Below are 19,749 nucleotides of genomic sequence, written 5' to 3'. Positions count from 1 at the left end.
AAACTGTTTTGTGTCCCAAGATTTAGCATGAGGTCTTGGCAGCTGTTTCTTCAATGAACACCACAAATAGATTTACAACTCACATACAGGAACCTGCCTTGTATTGGATAACACATTTTTGCATTTCAGTTAAAAGGCCTCACCTTATTCAAATGCAAAAAAAAAAAATCAATTCTGATCAGGTTTTCTTGGTTGGCAAATAAGTCAATAAAAATCCTCTTGGACTGGTATGACAGTAGAACAGTTTCTGCACTGTTCCCACCTCTAAGCCATTGATAGGGGACAGACAAAAGTAATCCCAGGTACATCTACATCTACCTCTTTCCTGCTTCTTGCATATCTATTAGGGCAACTTTATGTCTAGTCTGGTGCTCAATATCCAGGAAGTACAAGTTTCAGCATCATTCATGCTATGTGCAATTCAGTCAAAGTAGCTTTGATACAACATACCTCCAAGGACATGCAGTCATCGATTTACTATTGTTTGCATTAAAGTTATTTTGCACATTTAATTTACCATTAGGAACTAAGCCAAAGAAATACTGTCATTTAACTAAGAGAAAGTTAAGTTCTGCCACGAGGACAGGGACTGAGGGAAAGGTCAGCACTGTGGGAAGACTCCAATAAAGGAGACAAAATAAGTAAAAAAAGGTGTTAAAAGAAGAAACATGAAACAAAGTTGTCAAAGGGAAAGACAGATGAAAGATACCAGGAGGAGCAAGGAGACAGACAGAAGAGGTAACAAACAAGACAAAGTGGCTCTCAGCAGTGCAGGGAAGCAGTACCTTCACCAATTCAAAGGGGAAACGCTCATGGAAGATGCGGTTAATCCTAGCTCCTCCTGACAGCTCATAGGTATCAATTTGGTCTCCAGAGCCTTCAATGCGTTTCTCAAAGTCCACAGCAAACTGCTGGACCATCCTGAAAGAAAACAAAAAGCATGAAGCAGAAAAGTCATGGATGAGCAGTCATCTCCAGGGAGGGACATGCAGCTGAGGCCACCTACTGAAGCAGAGCTTTGGTCTTGCGAGCAGGGTCATCAGGGCGAAAGTTCTTGTACTCCTCCACCTCCTTCTCAATGGAGAGAAGCTGGCTTTGGAGCTTGTTCCGCAGCCCTGGCAGGGTGTCACGGATGTGGTTGGTCAATTGCTGCACAAAAAAAGAAGTTTTAAGATGATAATAAACCTCTAAGTGGTTACTGGGAAGAGTTTGCTACCTCTGCACCACAAAATAAAGAATGCAGCAAAACAATTTTAAGTATTTATCAGTTTCTTGCCCATGATTTTTAGCTTTTCCTTTATACTTCCATCTCAGAAGAGCCCTGATGGCCAGCCCAGACATTCTTGTGACATAGGGCAGCAGTTCTTAACTGTACCTGGTTCAATACTTTCTGCAGGTAGGGGGTTCCCATGCGATCAGCCATGTGTCTGTAGGCTGGGTGGGAGAGAAAAAATTTTCTCTCTGCAGCCAGAGCTGCCTGAATGTCCTTCTTGCCATCAATGTCCTTCTGACTTCTGTTGACGACACCAATGTAACCTGTAAGAGTGGGGTTAGAGATCAGATAGTTGCAAGGATGAAAATATAAATGGGACTCAGACTGAGTTATCAGCTGGCAGCACTGCAAAAGGGGAATTCTAGTAGCAACACACTATTAGGAACCAACTGGAAGAATTTAAAACTAGAATTTCCTCTGAATGGCCTGGGTTCTGATATTTTGGTATGCAGGACAAAAATGACCATGCAACTGTCCTTTGGACAGGTGCCTTGCTATGGCTAAATACAGCACATATCACAGTCCAAAATTATTTCATCTGACATACTATGGCAATCTCATTTAGATAAAAAACAAGGGGAGTTTTAACAAGAGTTCCATTGCAGCTTACCTTATTAAAAGAAGTAAGGAAAGAAAGTAAAGATAAGCACATAAGGCTATGCTTCTGCTAGGACTACATACCAAGGTATAAATAGCTAAAAAGTTCCTATTAACAGTGTGACTGATCTTGATTCCCCAAATTCCTAGTCCCAGCCTGGAACAGACATGACTTAACCACAAGTTGTAACAGATGTTACAGGAAGGGGATGCACTGGAGGAAGGGGATGAGGCCAGGACATCTCGCACAGGAAGAATAGAGGAAGGAGATCATGGGCAAAGCATGAGGAAAAACATACCTCTACGAAGAGGAAGTAATTTATTTTCTAATACATCTCGTGCATCAGTTCCTTCATCCATAAGATCCAGCTTAGTAATGACTCCAATAGTGCGCTGCCCTATGGAAGAAACACAAGCACATTTGATCAAGCAAGCAACTCTTGTATTATTTTCCTCTGTTTACAGAGCTTACAGATTCTCCAACTTGGCTATTCAAGGGCTCTTGAACTCAAGCATTATAGTTCCCATCATGTCCAAGAGGCCATGGGAGCAAAACAGACAGTAATTGAGCTCAGCTCACATGCTTTGCTACAGCAAAAAGGGATTTTAGCACAGCTTTTTCTACTTCTACTTTTCTCCAGAACACAGGTGACTAAAGGAAAGGAAATCCTTCACCTCTTCAGAAATGGGTCTCAGACAAAGGAAGAAAAGGGGAATAACAAAAATTCTATTGCAGTAGCTGTTAACATTTATTAACACCTCTCAGAAGAGCATGTGCTGGTGGAGGTACAACCAAAGACAACAGACAGGAGCCCACAGCTACTGGGTTAATCACAACCAAAAGGTAAAAGGAAAAATCAGGCCACTGTCTAGAAATGTCATGCTAAAATAAGAAAGAAATCTTTACCTTGAGGATCCACCTCCTTTGCAACCTTCAGGGCATCAGAATTGGCCAAATCGGAGTTGGCTGGGGATACGGCCAGGATGAGGCAATTCTCTTTGGTGACAAACTGCATGAGCATATCTCTGATCTGGAACTCAATGTCAGGAGGCTGGTCTCCTACCGGAACTTTTGTCATACCCGGTAGATCCACCAAGGTCAGGTTCAGGACTAGACATAGGAAACAGGAGATAGCACAAGGGAATGTTGAGGTAGGAACGTTCTGGCCTGGAAGTACCACCTGTAGCTTCAGTGTCTTCAATATATAATAGGCATAATAGATGCACACACAAAAGCACACAGAGCTCTCCAGCTCCTTTTGGTTACCACTTAATAAGAACTTGTTACTAGTTGCTACTAGTCATGTCAATAACGATTATTGTCAATAATCTTATCATCCTTCCCTTTAAATCACTTGTTTTCATGCTGATGGGAGAAACTGTGCCCTCAAAGTCCTTCCACATATGCTACACTGAAAGGGAAGGGATGACAGTACATTTTTTCACTTCATAACAAAGACTGAAGAGTCAGAAGAGTTTGGTTCCACTCATTAAGGGTTGTCCTTGGCATTGAAGAGCTCAAGTCCCGCCACCCTTATTCAAGGGAGGCTCCTGTCAGAGTCAGCTGGGCCTTCTCCTGAAGGATTACAATATGTAGCCCTATAACTGTATAATTGTCTTGAGAGAGAAAAAAGCATAAGTTCTACCCAGTCAAAAGCTATGCAGCCCTGAGCCACTGCTTCCCAAAAAATGACCATACACCATTCACATTTAAAGAGATGGCAAATTTATGAGTATGTCAATCCCTTGTTCAAGCAGATTTCTTCCATGGAGATCAGTGGCATATGACACAGGTGCTATCTGGAGACAACTATACAAAGTACATATTTACATGCAAAAAAAAGGCAAGTGCTCTTCAAGAAAGCCACTCTCCCCAGTTTCTTTTTTTTTGTTCCCTTTATTTGCTCAGTAAAGCATTATCAGAAGGCAGGGAGAGACAGGAGATCTTCACTGTAATGCCCAAACTGATAGAAAAGAACAACCTCAGGAACAACTTCCTGCAAAGACATCAGGTGTTTCAAGGAGAAGTTCTGCCAGCAGTCAGGTACCTCAGCTGGCAGACAAATTTGTTTTAGCAGTATGGCTGAAGATAGCATTTTGATACAGCACAGCCCAGGCACATGGAGATGAAAGTCAAAACTGAGCACACTCCCTGTTTCACCCCTGTTCTTTCTGTCTTTACTTCATGACAAAGCAGCAACCTGCCTCATCTATCTCCTGACTCAGATGCTGCATTAGGACTCACCATGGGGAGAGTAGACTCGAAGATTGATGGGCACAGGAGAAATGCCTTTGTTGGAGCCAGTAACACGATCCGTTTCAGCCTCAATCTCCAAACGGACCTCCTCAAAATCAGTGAATTTCTTTCCTTTGCAGTGTAGGAACTCGCCATATTCTATTTAAACAGAAGCAGAGAGTCAGAAATACTCACTGGAATCGGGGAAATACTGTAAGTATAATAAAAGCATCACATCCCCAAGCAAAACAAAAAACAGTTGAAGGAATGAAGTGTAGTAAAGGCCTTTCCCATTAGGACCTGGCAGGTTGGCACAGAAGTTACTGCAGTCACATTATCTGAACAGCATCTGAGAAAATTCAGCTGAGCCCAACATCTTCACAATCCAGCTTTTGTCTCAGCAGAGGTGGCATCCTCACTTGTCTTCATTCAAGTGATAATCCAGGACCTTCTCTCTTGATACTCAGCAAACTTAGCACGCACCTGCCTGCAGCAGCGGTGACTTCCACAGTTCCACTGGGAGATACTCTGGTACTCAGAACTTGGGACTAGCTCTGTATTAAAGTGCTGGGGGTAAATAACACAGTCTCATTGCTTAATGAGAACAGACTCAAAACAAGAGAGAAAAAAAACCTTTTCTTGACATAGTTTTGAACTGGCTGGTGGTTGGGGTTTTTTGGTGTGTCAGTCCTGGAATGGGCTAACCAATCCAAGAACCCTCTGCTTCAATTTCAAAAGCCTCCTACAAGTGAAATTGTCTCTTTACTGTGGAAAAGAGGACTGCCATGGACAGATCAAGTTCACCTGAGAAGAGAGGAAGAGTACCTTGAAACATTCACTTGCCAAGTCCTGGATGAGATCTTAACTTACCTTAAGGGGAATGGTAATGAAAGGATCCTGTAAGTCAGTAGCAAAACCAGTGAGCAGCCCAAAAAACCAGCCACAGAACTCTGTAGTCTTTTTCTCCAGATGCCAGAGCTCTCACACTGGGTTTTCAGTACATTAAATCATCTCGCCCCTTTATTTCAGTAAATTATCAGCAGGGTCATCTGGCTTTTTAGGTCTTACCCACTCAAGAGTCACATCACAATTTACCTCCGCCTATGTGGCTAAGGGTATGCATAGAGACTTGCCTAATAAATTAAAACAACTAAGCAGCATTTTGCTTCTGAACACTTCATGCATCAGCTGTTAAGCAGGTAGAAACAAAAAACAGTTACAGGCCATTTTTACTGGGGAAAATTCTTATTAATTTTTTTCCCCACACTGAACAGTGAATACCTTTCTTTATTAAGACAGCGATCCAGCTGGACACGCAGTGAAGGGAGCTCACATACCTGTGCTGGCATTTACCAGCTGCAGGACCAGAGGGCGTCTGGTTACGATGCCAGATCCACGTGGCAGAAAGTCCCTGAAATGAAACAGGAAGTTTCAAATGAGTGAATGATTATTTCCTTCCCTTTACATGGCTTTTCTGCTTCTATAAGCGTTCATGGATTCTAACAAGGAGTCTCAGTCACGGGCACAAAACCTTTAAGGCACCAAAACCCAAGTGCTCCTTTCTCAAGGAGGGTAAGAGCTGGTTGTTCTGAAGAAGCCTATACTCACAGCACACCCTCTCTAATCCTGTAACAGCTATAGCTCCTTCAGCTGAAGTTCCAAGCTAACTAACAAGCTCATTCAACACAGCTGTCTGGGCTTTGGAGAAAATTGATCTCTTTCATCAGAAAGAAAACGGAAGTTGAAGCAGAGCCCGAAAACTGATGTGCCTCCTTTTAACGAAATACAATTGCCTTAACTACAACAAAATCACTCACACCCTGCACTTCAGGGCTTGAGAGGACACCACATTGCTCCAGTGCGCAAACACCATATGATACGTCTGAAAGAGAATAAACAGCAGCCAAAGGCTTGCCTCCACCCAGGGTTTCTGCTGGTAACTGCTCAAGACATAAGTATTGCCAAAGCAAAAGCAGCAACAGCTCCTTTCTATATTCACAAGAATCCTGAATTTTTGTGTACTTCAAATCATTTCAAAGGAAGGAAACCTTTCACTATCCCTCTCCAAATGCTGACTTAGCAGCCACAGCCCACAAGTTCTCCTTTGCTTTTGCTTTTTCCAAACCCAAGTGCTTTGAGCAAAGCTAGGCATGCCCACTGCATCTGCTGATGACCTCGCTAGTTTGTGGCCTGGTTTTCAAGTACTCAGCCGTTCACACATCTCTTTGAGAGCTACTGAGCATTCCTGAAAATATGATGCTTCCTTGCCTAGTGGGAGAAGCATCATTTCAAAACATGGTTCCTACAGCATAAATGTAGTTTTCTTTGTTAAAAGAAGCCCTGCCTACATCCCTGGGATCCTCCCTCCCTTGATGTCTGTGGCAATGAATAATTTTGCTAATTCAGTAGTGACTAACTACTCTGGTGAATGAGAAATCCAGGGCTCTCCATTTTGAGCATCTTGCTCTTAGTCCTGCCTGAGCTTAACACTGACAAAGGAATCTAAAATGAGGAATGAGCTTTCGTTTTAACACATCAGACACAGACTTCAGAATTTGTTTCAGCTCCTGCGTTGGCCACTGATTTCCTATGTAATCCTATACAAGTTGTTCTACTTCTCTGTATTTCCCTTTCCTCAGCTAAAACAGTAATTCTCCATCTGTGGGGCTGTCAGAATACCTAGGTAAAACCAAAAATCAGAGCAGTTTCAAGTCAAGGAAGGCTAAGGAGCATCCTACAATCTCTAACATCTCAAATAAAAAGATCTCCCGTAAATTACTAAGTTTGGAGTAACGTGACCTCTGGTACAACTCTACCAGTTAAAATAAGGCTGTAACCCATTCTCGTTATTTCAGACTTTTCAGAGTTAACCAGAGTTTGTCTTTCATTTGTTTTTCAAATCATACAGCTCTAGTTTTTCTATTCCAGTGGGATTAACCCTGGAATCTTTGAGGCATTGCATCATTCCAGCAGCTTTCTGCTGTCTCAGCTCCATTCCTATAGCTGTAGTCAGTATGGGAAAGAATCCTACCCTAGCATCAGTTTTGAGCATAACAAATTCATCGAAGCTACACTGACTTATTTTAAACTTATTGCACCTAAGGAAAAAGGTATCCTGTTACGATAGCTTCCCTATCTAGCACACTGACACAATATTCTAATTATTGATCTCTGATTGGTAGTATCAAATCCTGCTTTGCTGTAGGAAAAGCACCACTTGCATTTACACACTTGAGCTCTCTAGGAATTAAGATTCCACTCATGTTGTGCTCCGTGTTCTCCTGAAGCTTTCTGCTTTGGTCAAAATCCTGATTTCTCTGTCTCAGGACAAAGGCAGATAGAAAACCTACGTGGCATCCAGGCTCCAGCATTATACAAAAAAAATAAATAAATCTGATTTCCTGTGTTAATTGAAGTAGCTCCCAGGCTATTCCAAGGAAAAAACACTAAGTCCTCACAGAACACAGGACAACAAATCCATTAGCCAAATTTAGCCACCTAAATCAACAATCTTAGTGCTGCTTTAATTCTGAGTGAAAATATGTGTAATCTGATCCCTGATATCAGAAAGTGAATGTGTGTTCTGAGCCACAAACTACTGGGGGTACGTGCAGTTCAACTTTGAAGCTTTCTCCATACTTGCCTCCTTGGCTCCTTTGGCTTGGAGTTACAGCCAAAAGCTTTATAAAAAAACAAACGCAATTGACGTGGTATCACTCCATTGTATCTATATTTTTTCCTATTCTTTTATTCACCTCCTTTCTGTCTACAGTCTCTTGGACAAACTCTTTCCTCCTCCTGCTCCAGCTAAGACTTTCAAGCCATAGACACTAAAAAGTATGGATTAGTAAATTCTGCAGCAAACTGGCTGGGCACCAAGGAGAAGGCACTGTATGGGTGTCTTGCCTGCCCTCTTGCAGTAAGCATAATAAATTGCTTCTGTAAATAAACTACAATAACAGAGCATGCGTGGCATGGACAACATGTTCAGCCCAGGTTTTAAGTCCACTCAGGAGCCAGGGGAAAGATCTACACACACCTATTGCTCCAGAAAGAACAGCACAAAATGATGATGTTGTCAGAATCAGCGAAATGGTACATGAGATAAGAACAACCATACTCCAGATGATGTGGGCAGACAAGAGCAGAAGGGTTAGATAAACTGGCTTATTCAATTCAGGCACTGGAGATGTACAGTGGCAAGGCTGGAAGAAGGAAATAGAAGGATGGAATAGTTCTTTAGAAGTAACATGCTATAAGGCTCCAAGTGCTGGAACAACAAGGGCAGCAGGGATTCCTCTTGTAAGACAAGGCAGCCTCTAGCATGACATCAAAAGCAGTCTCCTTACACACAGCGCTATACAAGACCTTGTGCCCAAAATATATTAATTAGCTCGAGGGCACCAACCCCCTGTTTTCCTCCTTTACTTTGTATCTTAAGATCTGAAAATTACTGTGTTGCTTTGTTTGTAACATGCAGAAGTGGCAGGACACCATTTGATTTCCTGTGCTCTCAAGCAGGAATACTGCACTGTGCCACTTCTGCAGCCAAGCACCATCCCGACAACACAGCAAACAGCAGCTAAAACAGACAGAGAAGCTGTATTCAGGGAATATAAATGCTTAATGTGCTTGTATCTTTTTGCTTCCGTATCAACTCAAAATTCCCTATCAAGATATTGAGGTATCAGTTCAAAATTCCCTATCAAGATATTGAGGTATCAGTTGAGTATCAATGAAATTCCAAGCATTTTATCAGAGTTGGAAAACTAGGCTCAGGTGAGCTACATTCGCCGAGCCATCAGTTATTAGAAGACTTATTTATACGTATTTCACGCTCATCTTTTATTGAACACTGTCAGAGAAAGAACATTCTCAGGTAAATTCTTGGTCTGACCAGTGATAGATCTCCTCTTCTAAACCAAGACAACAAAAAGAACCAAGGATGCAAATCCTGATGGGTCTCAGGCTGAAAAAGTTCAGGCAAGGAATAACCTGAAAAGGAATTTATTGTTATTATTTTGCATTGCTCACTTCTGAAGTGCATACACATGTTCTTGACGAGCTACCTCAGGGCAAACCCAATCACATCATCCCTCCCAGCCTTATTTCTATTTTAGTATGCAGAGCTGCATTAAAGTAGAGATTTGAGCTGAAAGCTGCATTAGTAATGAAATAGTAAAAAAAAATATAAATACTTGAGGGATGGAAAACAATCTAGCAGTTACTGTAGAGCAACATTCAGACAAAATACAAACATGTCAAAAACATACTAAGGCAATCTTGGTGTCATACAACAATACATTTATACACCAGGGACCCTGGGATTTCCCTAATAGTTTTTTTAATTAAAGCCAGATGCTCCACACAAAAAAGCCTTCATGCATTAGGTATCTCGGAATCCTACAGAACAACGAGGTGCTATTAATGACAGAAAAAGCACATCTGCTCTATAAACAAGCTTCAGAGTTCACTTAATGACTTGCACAGTACAGAGGATTAGAAGTTAAACGTTACATGAACCAAAGACATTTCCTCCTACTCTATAAGGCCCAGGAGATCGACAAACTGCCCGTATAATTCAACATATATTGTACGGAAAGGGAAGAAAATATTGATAGATGCAGTCAAAAAAGTAGGATAGATACCCATATGAAAAGTTTGGGACTTCCTGAAGAGGCACGCTTGGAAACTTTCAAACAAATTGCTTGTGTTTATTCATTACTACTACATTGACAAAAATGTGACTGCATGCATAAAGATAAGAGAATTCCATGAGCTGGTTTGCTGCAGTAAGCCCACATTTGTTCCTAGAAAACACAGAATTTTCTAGTCAAAAAACCCTAAACTTGCTTACTCCTTTGGTCAAACAATTTATCTCAGTCTGATGTTTTCCTGTTAAACAAGAGATAACTAAATCTGTAGAGGAGGAACTGGTCTTCCAGCATCATTACGGGCACATTGTGCCTGGCTCACCTGCTTTGTTAGAATAAATGCTCTCAAATCTGATCAACACAAGATAAAAGTGATTGCTGGAGCAAGTCTGGCCCTTTGTGCTTTGCTAGAAGGGAATTAGATCACTGGTTTAGGTTTGTCCTCTAAGGCTTAGAGATTCCCTGTAACAGTTAGTGACATTTAATTCCAGCAATGTAGCATTTGCAGCTAACTCGCCTATGATCTCGTAGCTGTGCCATTCTGTAGTGACAACCACATCATTCCGAAGGAAGGGAATGTACCAACAGCATCCCTACGTATTGGCTCAGACTGCAACTGCTCTGAATAGATACTCTTCCACTGTGAGCACGAGCATTGTGCGTTGCCTCCTTCCATCAAACTCAAGTGACAAAGCACCTCCTCCAGCATCTCCTTTGCACTATGTACAGACACCATCTACTTTTTGCAGCTCTTTGCTTTAATAACAGAGCCTCCCTGAGGTTTGGCGAAAGATCATTATGTAGTACTGACCAAGAAATTTAATTTCAGCTACAAACACACCCATGAGAGGAGACTGCATTAACACAGATCTTCAGAGACCCAACAGAAACATTTTCTTTTTGCTTATATGTTCTAGAAACCTTAATATGGCCAGACAAGGAGGCTCAGTGCAATCCTTTATGTGGCACTACAATTGCATTTTTAGGAACCCAGCTCTCAACCCAGCAAGAAGTCAATTTCAGAGCAGAAAGATACTGTGAAAATCTGGACATGAGACCCGACAGAAAACAGGACCAAGTGGACCAGGACCCAACATACGTTCTTTGAGTCAAAGCTTTTCCATGCATGATTTTAGTCTTTGCTGACATTGCAACAGAAGTCACTGGCAGTCAACTACAGAACCAAGTCCATGATACCATCTCCTGTTCTACAGGGGAGATAACCCAAATGCTTCTACCACCACTTACTTCCCCTCCCTCTGTGGAAGCTGGAAGACCTGCAAAGCTGCTTGTAGAGGGCTTTGAAATTTGAATCTAGGTCTAGTCTAGACATACCAATACCAGCATCCTTGCAGTTTATTGTTTGACAGTCCTTTGAGATTCTTGGATTAGAATGCACTAGAGAAGGTAAAGCCTCAATTAAAAAGCCAGAACAGCAGCTTATGAAGACATAAAAATAGTCCCAAAGAACAGAAGAGTGAACACCACCATCTGATCATTTAACTTCAATTTGATTTCTTATTAAACATCTACAGACAAATAGGGTATTAAGGGATGTGATTAATCCCCAATTTGGATTATATTAGTTCCAGAAAATTAAGATTCACACAGCTTCCACAATTTCACATGGCTGTTTCTGGTTTTTAAATCCAGTATTTGTTATTTCCTGTGTTCTGGTGGTGTCCAGGGACAGTAATTCAATCAGAACTGCAGAAAGCACTATACCAATACACAGCAAGAAATACAGTTCCTGACCCTATGGATTTTACTATCTGGTTACGATCGGGCCTGCTCCTGCTTAAACTTAGAGGTATCTTCCTTTCATCTGTCAAGTCTTACAGTTGACCATTCATCACTCACAATCATCCAGATCAGTTCTTCATTAGCTCATCATGGCACAGCGCATTACAAGAATCCCAAGAAAATCTACGGTATCAGTACCTTTGAGGTACAACTCTTCTGATCATTGCACTGATTGCAACATTCACATCTTCATACAGGCTGCGTTATCTGAACAACCTACAAATCTCTCTGAACATCACTTCATCTCACAGCATGTGAGGTATTTTCAAATGTATTCTTAGTCCAGCATGTGTAAAATGAATCCTTAAAACACAGGTTGACACCTATGCAACATATTAGCCACAGAATACCCAGAAAGCTAAAAATATTTACTATTAATCTTACTGACTGATAAAACAAACACCTCAGAAATGGTAGTAGCTTTTCACTTCTTTGACATTAACTCAAGCCTGAGCTCATTTGTAACAGATATCACCTCCTTTTACCAGAAAGTAGAAGCCTGATGCAGGAACTACCCTTGAGAGCACCTTCCTACTCTGATCCTTCAAGTGACTTGCAAGTACCTTCATAAGCAATTCCATAAATCAGGTACAGGGCAAGGACAAATTTTTTCCTTCCTCTGCCACCCAGTAGGTTAACAGGAGGGCTGCATTACAGATTTAGACTTCTATTTCCTACTGACTTTGTGGCCCCTATGAGCTCTTATCTTCCCTGAACCAAAGTGCTTCTCTAACAAAAGCCAGACAGACCAACGTGAACAGCAAGCATTTAAAAGCAGGTGCATTATGAACAAGAGCACCTATCAACCTGCTATTCTAACTGGCTTTCCTCTGCCCTTAGCTTTCATCTGCATCCTGTGAACTTGGACATCAGTCCTAAGGACTCAATCACATCTGAAGTCTCGTTCTCAGGTAGCCAAATTTTTTTTTCCATTAAGGTTAGCACTTTCAGACTCAGAAGTTCAAGTCGGGGACGCATGTCATTTATCTGCCAATCTTCACAGCACAACAATGCACCTAGCCTTGACCCACAGCAGAAAAGAGCAATTCCATAAGCACTTGGTATAGTATCATTGCTTAGGCTGTAATTGGTACTGGTCACACAATAGATACATATAGAAATAAAGATCTATTGTAATTGCACCATGTTCCACCATACAGGCAATATTATTGTGCACAATGATTCATTATTCAAGAATACAATTGTGAAAAATAAAGACAGGCAGTAGTTCATGAGTGTCATCATACTATACATGTTAGCAGAAACAAAAATTAAAGAGAAGGCTTCTCACTGCCTTGTACCTTGAGCTCCTATTATACAGTAGCGCAAAGGGAGTTTAACACCATTGTGCTGACTTGGAACACAATTGCTTTGTTAAGTCGTTCTGGCACTCAAACAGCATGGCCAATACCTAGCCATTTCTCCCCAGTACAGCTCTCCAGATCAGCAACCCAGAAGGGCCAAGCAGACCTCTTTTCAAGTTTGGGAGTTTGCTGTACGTGAGCTCCCAGAGACTGCCTTACAAACTTCACAGGTGCTGTCAGAGCAGGCATAGCACAAGTGCTAGTGTAAACTGGATCCATTTATAGCCTACAACTGGATAACTTGCAAACAAGAGTCAAAGAGGCCAGACAATGAACTAGAAAGTAGCTTCTGAAGTTTGTACCTTCTCCTATTCCCCTGTCTTAGTTCTTCCATTCCTTTGCGCAGCATTGCAGTTGATGCCAGTCCTGAGCAAGTGTGCAGGGTATTGTGTCTGAGATGCCTTTATTAAGGTTTTATGCAGAGATTGAGGCACTGTGATCTTCAAATTTGAAAGGACAGTGACTACACTAATTCCCTTTAAAAATAATAAGTGTAGAAATAGATTGTATTACACGTTCACCACACATTCTGCTCCAGAACTGACGTTATGATTCTCACTGCAAGAATCACCTTTCTGTTTTGTTTCCTCTGCCCCTTTTACAGCTGACCAGGATGCGTGATGTTCTGGAGGTCGACCACACCTTTTTCCCATGCTGTGTTCTCACTTTATTCAAGTAATAAAAAAAAAAAACAACAAACACCACCAAACAAAACATAGTGTATTCATAGATGTACTTCATACATGAAGTAAATAAAGCCACATAAGAAACCTACATTTACTGCAAAAGGCAACATTTCAAAAACCATAATGACCCCACACCACAGGCTTTGCCAAAAAGACAGGAAACCTTTCAGGAGACTGCCCCCTCCAAGAGAATCCACCTCCATAGAAAACTGCATGGCTGGCTGTTCGAAAGCCTACATACAGTAAGTTTGGCAAGTCAAATCCAGTTCCTCATGAATAAGCATAATAGTGGGGTTTGTTTCTCTGACATTTCATAGAACAATGTATTCTTAGTCCAGCATGTGTAAAATGAATCCTTAAAACACAGGTTGACACCTATGCAACATATTAGCCACAGAATACCCAGAAAGCTAAAAATATTTACTATTAATCTTACTGACTGATAAAACAAACACCTCAGAAATGGTAGTAGCTTTTCACTTCTTTGACATTAACTCAAGCCTGAGCTCATTTGTAACAGATATCACCTCCTTTTACCAGAAAGTAGAAGCCTGATGCAGGAACTACCCTTGAGAGCACCTTCCTACTCTGATCCTTCAAGTGACTTGCAAGTACCTTCATAAGCAATTCCATAAATCAGGTACAGGGCAAGGACAAATTTTTTCCTTCCTCTGCCACCCAGTAGGTTAACAGGAGGGCTGCATTACAGATTTAGACTTCTATTTCCTACTGACTTTGTGGCCCCTATGAGCTCTTATCTTCCCTGAACCAAAGTGCTTCTCTAACAAAAGCCAGACAGACCAACGTGAACAGCAAGCATTTAAAAGCAGGTGCATTATGAACAAGAGCACCTATCAACCTGCTATTCTAACTGGCTTTCCTCTGCCCTTAGCTTTCATCTGCATCCTGTGAACTTGGACATCAGTCCTAAGGACTCAATCACATCTGAAGTCTCGTTCTCAGGTAGCCAAATTTTTTTTTCCATTAAGGTTAGCACTTTCAGACTCAGAAGTTCAAGTCGGGGACGCATGTCATTTATCTGCCAATCTTCACAGCACAACAATGCACCTAGCCTTGACCCACAGCAGAAAAGAGCAATTCCATAAGCACTTGGTATAGTATCATTGCTTAGGCTGTAATTGGTACTGGTCACACAATAGATACATATAGAAATAAAGATCTATTGTAATTGCACCATGTTCCACCATACAGGCAATATTATTGTGCACAATGATTCATTATTCAAGAATACAATTGTGAAAAATAAAGACAGGCAGTAGTTCATGAGTGTCATCATACTGTACATGTTAGGAGGAACAAAAATTACAGAGAAGGCTTCTCACTGCCTTGTACCTTGAGCTCCTATTATACAGTAGCGCAAAGGGAGTTTAACACCATTGTGCTGACTTGGAACACAATTGCTTTGTTAAGTCGTTCTGGCACTCAAACAGCATGGCCAATACCTAGCCATTTCTCCCCAGTACAGCTCTCCAGATCAGCAACCCAGAAGGGCCAAGCAGACCTCTTTTCAAGTTTGGGAGTTTGCTGTACATGAGCTCCCAGAGACTGCCTTACAAACTTCACAGGTGCTGTCAGAGCAGGCATAGCACAAGTGCTAGTGTAAACTGGATCCATTTATAGCCTACAACTGGATAACTTGCAAACAAGAGTCAAAGAGGCCAGACAATGAACTAGAAAGTAGCTTCTGAAGTTTGTACCTTCTCCTATTCCCCTGTCTTAGTTCTTCCATTCCTTTGCGCAGCATTGCAGTTGATGCCAGTCCTGAGCAAGTGTGCAGGGTATTGTGTCTGAGATGCCTTTATTAAGGTTTTATGCAGAGATTGAGGCACTGTGATCTTCAAATTTGAAGGGACAGTAACTACACTAATGCCCTTTAAAAATAATAAGTGTAGAAATAGATTGTATTACACGTTCACCACACATTCTGCTCCAGAACTGACGTTATGATTCTCACTGCAAGAATCACCTTTCTGTTTTGTTTCCTCTGCCCCTTTTACAGCTGACCAGGATGCGTGATGTTCTGGAGGTCGACCACACCTTTTTCCCATGCTGTGTTCTCACTTTATTCAAGTAATAAAAAAAAAAAACAACAAACACCACCAAACAAAACATAGTGTATTCATAGATGTACTTCATACCACCAAACAAAACATAGTGTATTCATAGAGTTAACACATGAAGTAAATAAAGCCACATAAGAAACCTACATTTACTGCAAAAGGCAACATTTCAAAAACCATAATGACCCCACACCACAGGCTTTGCCAAAAAGACAGGAAACCTTTCAGGAGACTGCCCCCTCCAAGAGAATCCACCTCCATAGAAAACTGCATGGCTGGCTGTTCGAAAGCCTACATACAGTAAGTTTGGCAAGTCAAATCCAGTTCCTCATGAATAAGCATAATGGTGGGGTTTGTTTCTCTGACATTTCATAGAACAGTTTAGGTTGGAAGTGACCTTAAAGATCACCTAGTTCTAAGTGACATGCCATGGAGAGACAGAGGCTGAATGAGCTTCCATCTCAGCCACACAGCTTGTCTTCTTGTCATGGGACACAGCACAGTTACTCGGTCACTGGTCTAGATATACAGAGGTGACAGCCCCCTGGGTCACCTTCTTGGTAATTTTTGGTATATACAGAGGTGACAGCCCCCTGGGTCACCGTCTTGGTAGTTTTTGGTACAGCATAGATCTTCTCTTTCCTATAGACCAGGATAAAGCCTTTTATTACTGAAATGCATTGTCATATTTACGTGTTCAGTGGGTCTTTGGGAGGACCTAAATGCCCTGAACATCAGGACTTTTAATCAAAAATGCATTTCCCCCACTCAGAACACATTTGTTGAGTCAAGTGTGGGTTGAGGGGGCTCAGACAACTGGAGAGGGGATAGACCCTGGGCAATGTTCTCCCATGTCTCCAATATCCCAGCTGCAGTGGCCATGTTCAGGCTTCACCCCACAGCACCTTTACAGACACTGCTAAAGCCAAAAAAGAAAGCTCATAGCAATTTTCACATGAACACTTGCTTAGAAATGGCACTCTTCCCTGCACCTCCCAGAGTGCACTAAATCTCTTCCAGAATGCACTAAATTCAGCTTTTCTGGCTTATCTCTGACTGCACAGACTGGTTCCCAGGAGCCACTGCAGCCAGAGCCTTTTCTCATTCACTCTTTCCACATCTTCCTTCTTTGTATCTCACTCAGCTCCTCTCCTACACATGCCTCTAGGCAGGTCTCTGGAAACAGCGGGATAACATTAAAAAAAATAAATTATTTTGTTTATTTTGATTTGAATCCTTTGGGCTGATTTTTCAGTTTCACACTCCACTAGCTTCAGGGTACATCAAAACCTGGAAGACAGCTGTACGCATTATGCCAAGTCATGGCTGCACCAGAGCCTCTGTGCACAAGTTAATCCGAGGCAGAACTACAGAGCTTCATGGCAGTCCTGCTTCCACAGGGCAAGAGACATCCCAGGAGGGCAGAAGCATTCTTACACTTTAGATATTACACTTTTATTCAGTGGCCTGAGGGCCTGCCAGCCCACAGAGTAAACCGGCACAGCCAAGAGTTTGCCCCAGGGGTTTCTGCTGCTCTATGTCTACAGTAATTCCGAGGAAGCCAGTATACCCTCGCTTTATGCTTGGTAGATCTTACAGCAGGATCTGCCCTGACTTCCGAGGTGCACTAAATGTATATATTTTTAGATGACCTGAAAGTGAGGCAGAGATGTCTCTACATTCTTCTGATGCACCCCTGCAAACCCATAACCAAGGGTTACCACATCCAGTTGATTCACTGGCTGCGTTACAAAGCATAAAGCAAGAATTTCTCATAGAGCTGTGCTCCATCCCTAATTCAGTTAATATAACATGTACTAAAGTGCCTGTACACAGGGAGGAGAGACAGGAGCCGAACAAATGGAATTTCTCTCCATTAAAGAAGTTTACACAGCTCCTGTGGAATACCTTGGGAAGAGGCTCCAAAACACACAGGCATTACTATTTTTGCTAGTTTTCCATGGTCAGCTTTCCTTCTATCTAGAAATCTAAACTTCCCTTCTCAGAGTCATTTCTGGGGTCCAAATAGGCAAGTACCTTTGGTACATGAGTCTGAAATAGAGGTATTGGTCAGCCCCTTTTGAAGGATCATCATCAGAACCTTGCACAAGGGCACAGGGTCCATTCAAACAGACTCAGTACTACAGACCACTAGGTTTTAGCAAGTACCATTCTTATTTGAACCTGCTGGTGGTGGCTTATATCCATGCTTTGATTTCTTCTCTGGTATCATGAGATTAATGTTCTTTTTAGGAAAGAAGATTTCGAAATCATCCCCCCCAGTCACAGGACTTCAGGTGCTGGAACTTCCCGAGACCAGTATAGCAAGTATGACATAGCATACAACAGTCTCATCAACAAGCAACACGTGAAGCCTGTCTGAAAGATCTCAGCTTCCCCCAGCCATTGCAGATACCAGAAACAGTTCTCAGCTCTCACCTAGAAGGTATGCTAGAATACAAGCACAGTTTATCACTTTACCCATCCTAACTGCAAAGTCTGGGCAGGATACAGACTCTCAGCTGCCTGCTCCATAATACAGACCTGCTTTCTGGCTGTGGGTGACCAAGGTTAATTCTTAACGAAGAACTGTGACCTTGGGAATCCTGGCACACAACGACAAGTGCCTTGTGTCATCCCTGCTGAGGAAGCCTGCAATGGGAGCAGATTGGATCCACGTGCTTCTTTCCCTAGTTGTGATCACTAACCAGATAGATAATCCCTTCATGGGCTGTTGCTCTACAATTGCAGTGCAGCAACCAATCCAATCTGAGAGCCGGAACCAGGCCCAGGGGGATAATTCCCCTCCTACTTCCCTACAACATGGTGAGATCTACTTGTTTCCATAGAAACAAATCAGTTTGATGTCCACACAGCTCCTGCATCCCTCACTGCTGTGCATCAGCCCCAAGCTGCTGAGGCTGAGATTTTAAGCAAGTGTCTATAGCTATAGGTGAAGAGTTTGCAGGAGAAACAAGGGGTATTCCTGGCATACAAAACTGACCACCTCACCTGAGATGTCATTTGCTTCGGTTCATCCCTGCTGTGAGAGAATTAATCAGGAATATCCTTCCCCTCCTCCATTTTGAGGGTTGACTTATCTGCCAGATCCCTCCCTGCTCTCTGCCTGCAGATGGGTTAGCCCAGAATACGTGAGGACGTACAACACAGATGGGAGAGGAAAACAGGGCACTCCAACACCTCAAATGCACTTGTGAGCCGACTTCCCCTTTCTGGGTTTTTTGGGGGGTTTTTTGCAGGTAAAAACTGTAAAGGGATTTTCTTGTTTGGAACTCTGCGTTTTACTGTGGGGGAATATTTAGAGAGTGGTACAGCCTACAGTGCATTGCCTGATCTCAAAAAGTCACTGCCCATTATAGCAAATGCCGCATTGACTCTAGGCTGCAGTGCTGGGGAAGGAGAGAGTCTTGACAGAGTAGAAAATTGCAGCACTGCTGCTGTGCAGCTTCCTCTGGGATTTTTTGGGTAATAGAAAATGAAGTCCTGGATCTTGCTTGCTGCCTTGGGATATTCAAGGTAAAGAATAACACTGCACTGATTCTATATGACAATATCAGGAACTCAAGGGAATAAGCAGCCTGGTGTATCCTGAATGGATGTGGCAGTAAAGATTATATTTGTAGAAAATGTAGTTTTGATTGTAAGAATAACAATCTCAGGAGAAAGAAAACAAAGCTGGTTTCACTTATTTAAAAAACAAACAAACAATCATAACACCACATCTGGGTAGCAATATCAGCATTCAAGGGAAAAGCAACTACAGCACTGTTTGGGTCCAGAAACCTCCGTAGCCACAGGTATGAGAAATATTGCACTAGCATGATGTATTCTCCATCCCAGAAGCTGTAAACCAGACCTTTCTGTCTGCTTTGTTGAATTTTCACCACCATAGCATGAAAGCAAGTTTTCCTTTCGTTCCCTCCAAAGCATATATACCCTGGCCAAAAAAAAAAAAAAAAAAAAAAATTTTTAAATTAGTTGACTGAACTTAGATATTCACATTGTTGTTTCTATTTTTTTTGTGCTGCTTATTT

The 19,749-nt window shown here is 42.0% G+C and overlaps 1 protein-coding gene across 19 annotated transcripts in view; it reads right to left on the bottom strand.

Moving 5' to 3' along the window:
• The window catches only part of DNM1 (dynamin 1), a 70,742-nt gene that overhangs the window by 38,162 nt on the left and 12,831 nt on the right, over positions 1–19,749 (bottom strand). For all 19 annotated transcript variants that reach the window (XR_001412743.1, XR_001412737.1, XR_001412778.1 and 16 more), the window contains exons 2-8: positions 5,444–5,517; positions 4,116–4,265; positions 2,778–2,981; positions 2,170–2,268; positions 1,376–1,536; positions 1,007–1,149; positions 786–921 (exon numbers count right to left, since the gene is read on the bottom strand). Coding sequence is in view for 12 of the 19 variants with exons in the window: in XM_014947337.1 (XP_014802823.1) it covers positions 786–921; positions 1,007–1,149; positions 1,376–1,536; positions 2,170–2,268; positions 2,778–2,981; positions 4,116–4,265; positions 5,444–5,517 (967 nt within the window). In the remaining 7 variants the exon portion in view is untranslated. The remainder of the gene's footprint in view (positions 1–785; positions 922–1,006; positions 1,150–1,375; positions 1,537–2,169; positions 2,269–2,777; positions 2,982–4,115; positions 4,266–5,443; positions 5,518–19,749) is intronic.

This window comes from Calidris pugnax, unplaced genomic scaffold (assembly GCF_001431845.1).
Source record: "Calidris pugnax isolate Ruff unplaced genomic scaffold, ASM143184v1 scaffold22, whole genome shotgun sequence".
Lineage (NCBI taxonomy): Eukaryota > Metazoa > Chordata > Aves > Charadriiformes > Scolopacidae > Calidris > Calidris pugnax.
Note: the sequence above shows the minus strand (reverse complement) of the source record. Positions and strands in the feature narration are given on the sequence as shown.